At 46.1% G+C, this 4,186-nt stretch overlaps 1 protein-coding gene across 1 annotated transcript in view; it reads left to right on the forward strand.

The window, feature by feature from the left end:
- The window catches only part of RASSF3 (Ras association domain family member 3), a 68,732-nt gene extending 64,546 nt beyond the window's left edge, over positions 1–4,186 (forward strand). The window contains exons 4-5 of the mRNA XM_007447379.1: positions 360–469; positions 3,293–4,186. Coding sequence (XP_007447441.1) covers positions 360–469; positions 3,293–3,442 — 260 coding nt within the window. The 3' untranslated portion in view covers positions 3,443–4,186. The remainder of the gene's footprint in view (positions 1–359; positions 470–3,292) is intronic.

Here is a 4,186-nt window from a genome sequence, read left to right on the forward strand (position 1 = left end):
CCCCTGCATTGGCAGGCGGACCCCCAACCACTGTGCCACCAGGGAAGCCCTATTTTGCTTTCTAAAAGGAGGAGCAGAATTAATCATAAGCCCATTTGAGGAGCGATACTCATTTAAATTCATTCTTGAGAATGGTTTCCCTTTTAATCAAGGCACAGTTTCTATTATGCAGATAGAATGGAAATGGTATAGAATTCATTTCACTGTGGGCTGTTTATTGGTAACAAGATGAGGAGGATGGTGCCTTGGTAGCCAGGGTAATAACACTGCTGCCTTGGTCTGGGGACAGGGTGGTGAGGGCTGCTGGTCTGGGGAATGATGTCGTGCTCTGTCTGTGACATGGCCTTGTTCCTCACCAGTCTACGCCTGCAAGCTCTCAGACCGGGAACATCCGCTCTTTCTGCGTTTGGTAGCAGGGCCCAGGACAGACACACTCAGTTTTGTTCTTCGTGAACATGAATTTGGAGAGGTAAGTGATTGTTCCTTCTTGCTTTGGACTCTGCAGACCAACTGGCCCTGTCTTATTGCTCTGCTCTAGTGACTTTGCCATTGCAGAGGAGGACGGGATGGGGGCGGCGGAGGGGAGAGGGAATGTGTGTGCCTGTGTGTCTGTCTGTGTGTCTGTCTGCCTGTCATGGGAGGAGAGGTTGTCCTGTGGAGGGAGGGTGCCTTCCTGTGTGTTTATGAGTTGTCAGAAATGAACCCAAAGTGAGCCTACAATATAATTCTTTTATAACACTCATTATGTTGGTCTGTGATTTTCAGAGGTGGGAGGAAATAAAATTTTTTTAACTTGATCTCCACCCAGAGAGTCATTTTCACCCCCCTACCTCCAAATTACTCTAATCCAGCTGAGCTTTGAAAGTCGACACTCTCCATATGTTTGCTGCTAACCAAAGCCCCCAGGCTCCTTCGCTCTAAAGGGAAGTAAAAGGAAACGCCATCTCTTTACTACAAAAGACATTTCACTTTCTAGAATCTTTCTTTCCTCTTTGCCCAGATGATTAAGAAATTATGTTTCTACGTGCATCATTTGCCATTTTCTCTTCAGGGAGGATTGTATTTAGGTCAACTCAGTTGAAGGAAAGAGCACTTCAGACTGTCCTAGATCAAGTGTCACTTGAGGAAATCTCTCAAGCTCTGGGTCTCAGCCTTTTGTCTGGACTCGGAAATGGCATGAATTGTCCGTGTAGAACATTTTGTAATGCGGTGAGAATAGAGTTTCTAGGTCAAAAGTTAGGAAACCAAGACTCTGCTTCCTACCCTTCCTCTTGTTAGATTAGGAGCACGACCTTGGGTAAATGTTCTAATCTTTTCAGTCCTCAGTTTTAAAATCTGTAAAGTGGGACTAAAGACTGGAAAAGTTGATTTTGAGTCGCAAATTAGAAATGTATGTAAACATGCTCAGTAAAGAGTATGTTTATATGTCAGTGTAAATTGGAACTTAACTAGGAAGTTTTAGGAAGACAGTGATTTTGGACATTTTGGAAGCTTCTTTCGATTCTCATGTTTTGAAATTTTGAAAATCTCATTTTAGGGAGAAAGCTGGGTGCAGAAGTCTAAAATTTGGCTTCAGAGTTTGGCACATAGCAGCCTTCGCTCTGCAAGCCCAAGCCAGACGCATCAGCGTAGTCTTGTCAGCGTCTTATCTTTCTTGGTGCTGGTTTCTAAGTGTTGCACATAGTTTAGTGCAGTTGGAGCTACACTGTCTGGGAGGGAATTATGTTGGCTTAGTTTTGAAATTCACTTTACATTGTGTTCTAATGTTCCGGACTGCTGTTCTGACCTCTGTATTGTGTTCTGATTCTCAGGTTTTCAAGGTTAACTGAATTGAGGGAAGAAATTTTCCATAGCTGTCAGGGAGTGGGAGGGAGATGATATTTTATAGTGTCTTTACTTTGAAGAATTTATGTGAAAAATAAGATGTTAATTTTTAAATTAACAGAATATTCTAATGTAGAAAGTTTTGCTCTCCTGCTTCACTTCTCATTTTCTTTAATAACTAACTAGCTCACACTCAATCTCTGAGAGCCTTCTGTCATTGGCCCACTTGGTGGTTTTATTCTGTCTCCTCTCTCTGCACCTGTATTAGGTTATCTCGTCTTTTCCCTACCCCATACCCCTGGGAATCCCCCATCAGAAACTGCTTCTGGCCGAGACAGTGATTCTCAGCCCAGGACCCAGGGCCTCCTTTGGGGCGGGGAGGACGTGTAGGTTGAAAAATAAAAAAACCCCTCCCAGGTGAAGCCATATACCCTTCTTGATACTTACGGCTTAAATTTAAAAAAAGTTTTAAAGAAAAACCCGACAAACATTTATTTTGTGCCTGCTAAGTACCAGTTGCTATTAGAGAAAGAGAACTCAGGAACTCAAGGGCCAAAGACAAAGCCCAAATAGTGAGAAGTACAATAGCTGCAGTGTAGGCGAGAGAGATACTAAGCAAATAATTATAATAATTTTTAGATCTTTTGCGATCAGGTTGCGTTCAAGGCTACCAGAGCTCAGCGAGAGCCTCTAATAGACTTAATCCTGGCTGGGAGAGGAGGGGAGGAAATCATGGCAGACTTCTTAGAGCAAGTGGCATTTAAGCTGGGACTTGAAGGTTGAGAAGGAGTTCGCCAGGCAAAGTGGAGGAAGGGAGAGCATGTGCAAAGCCAGGTCAGGTAATGAGTGAGGGGCACAGTGAGAGAGATGTGGCTGGAGAGGGGAGGGTCTTTCAGACTTAGCAGAAACAACCAAGGGAAGCCACTGAATGATTCCAAGCAGGGGAGGGTCATGCTTAGATTGGCATTTTACAGAGAGTATTCATATTCAGGCTGGCTGTTTGGTGGAGCTGGGAGGCTGTCCCAGGGATGGAGAAGATGGCGGTGGACAGCACTAGGGAGAGCTGCCTAGGAGGTGGTGAGATTGATCGTGGGAGCTGGGAAGGAAGGCAGTGACAATGAGGGCTTCCCGTAGAGGGAAGGTGGAGGGAGTGTGGAGTTATCTCTCATGCCTCTCGGGGTCAGAGTGTCTAATAGGAGGACTTTGGTCTTAGAGCTCTTTTGGAGGAGGCTGGAAGGAGGGGAGCAGAGGGCGATGGGAGTGAACCGAGCAGGGAGTGGAGGGCGTGGAGATCTGGTCGGGAGGCTCAGCTCTTGTCCACCAGGACTCCTGAGAGGGCCGGGCAGTGCTGGGCAGTGTGCGTTGGGAGGGGAGGGCAGCCACGCCTCCCTGCGCTCGCGTCCGCATTCCTAAGTCTTGATGCTGAGTTAAACACCTGGCATTTTTTCATATTTGTGTTCTCTCACAGTGGGAAGCCTTCAGCCTGCCAGAGCTACAGAATTTCTTGCGGATCTTGGATAAGGAAGAAGATGAGCAGCTACAGAACCTGAAGGAGCGCTACGCGGCCTATAGACACAAGCTGGAAGAAGCCCTCAGCGAGGCCTGGAAACCCGGGTAAAGCGTGGGGCTCCCTGCCCCTTGGGGACAGTGCGGGACCTGCGTGCAAACCAGCAGCCAGTGTGTCTCTTGTCGGAGGGCGTTTTTCTTGCCCCATGATGCTAGGGCCTTTCGCCTTTAAAAATCTCTAGATCTAGTTCCCCAAACCGGTCACGCAGCATCCTGCACCTTGGGCATCCTCTATAAGGGATTCTGCAAGCTTGTTCTGTTAAGGCACTGCGGTGTTACCTCTTGGCAAGCTGTGAACCTGTACTCTCGTCTGGAGCATTCTAGAGTGTTTTGAAGCATGGACTCTGGGTTTTTTTTTTCCCTTTTCTCTTATTTTGTTTTAGTTATTTTAAGTATATGATGATGATGTTAAGCTTAAGGTTGCGCAAATGATTTTTTAAAAGCTTAACGAGGAATCTATCGGAATTGTCTTATGGTGAAACTACCTGTCTGTTATTGTTTGTTTTTTCTTTTAAATGTCACAGGAAACGATCCATGTGAATTGAAGGGCACAGGAAGCTAGGAACTCTGAGGAATTGGTGAAGGATTTTGGAGGAGTCTGACAAAGAAAGTAAAGAGCAAGTTTGGAAGAAGGTGGGGTGGAAGTGGGGAGCCCTGATGGGAGGTGTTTTGGGCAAGTGGACGGTAGAGGAGAAGGGGAATTTGCTTGTAGACGAGTTAAAAGCTTTCAGTTTAGAGACGTGAAATCCATTGTCATATTGCTTGACAATGTGAGTGGGTAAAATGTGGGAGCGGA

The sequence above is a fragment of the Lipotes vexillifer genome, unplaced genomic scaffold (assembly GCF_000442215.2).
Source record: "Lipotes vexillifer unplaced genomic scaffold, Lipotes_vexillifer_v1.1 scaffold170, whole genome shotgun sequence".
NCBI lineage: Eukaryota > Metazoa > Chordata > Mammalia > Artiodactyla > Lipotidae > Lipotes > Lipotes vexillifer.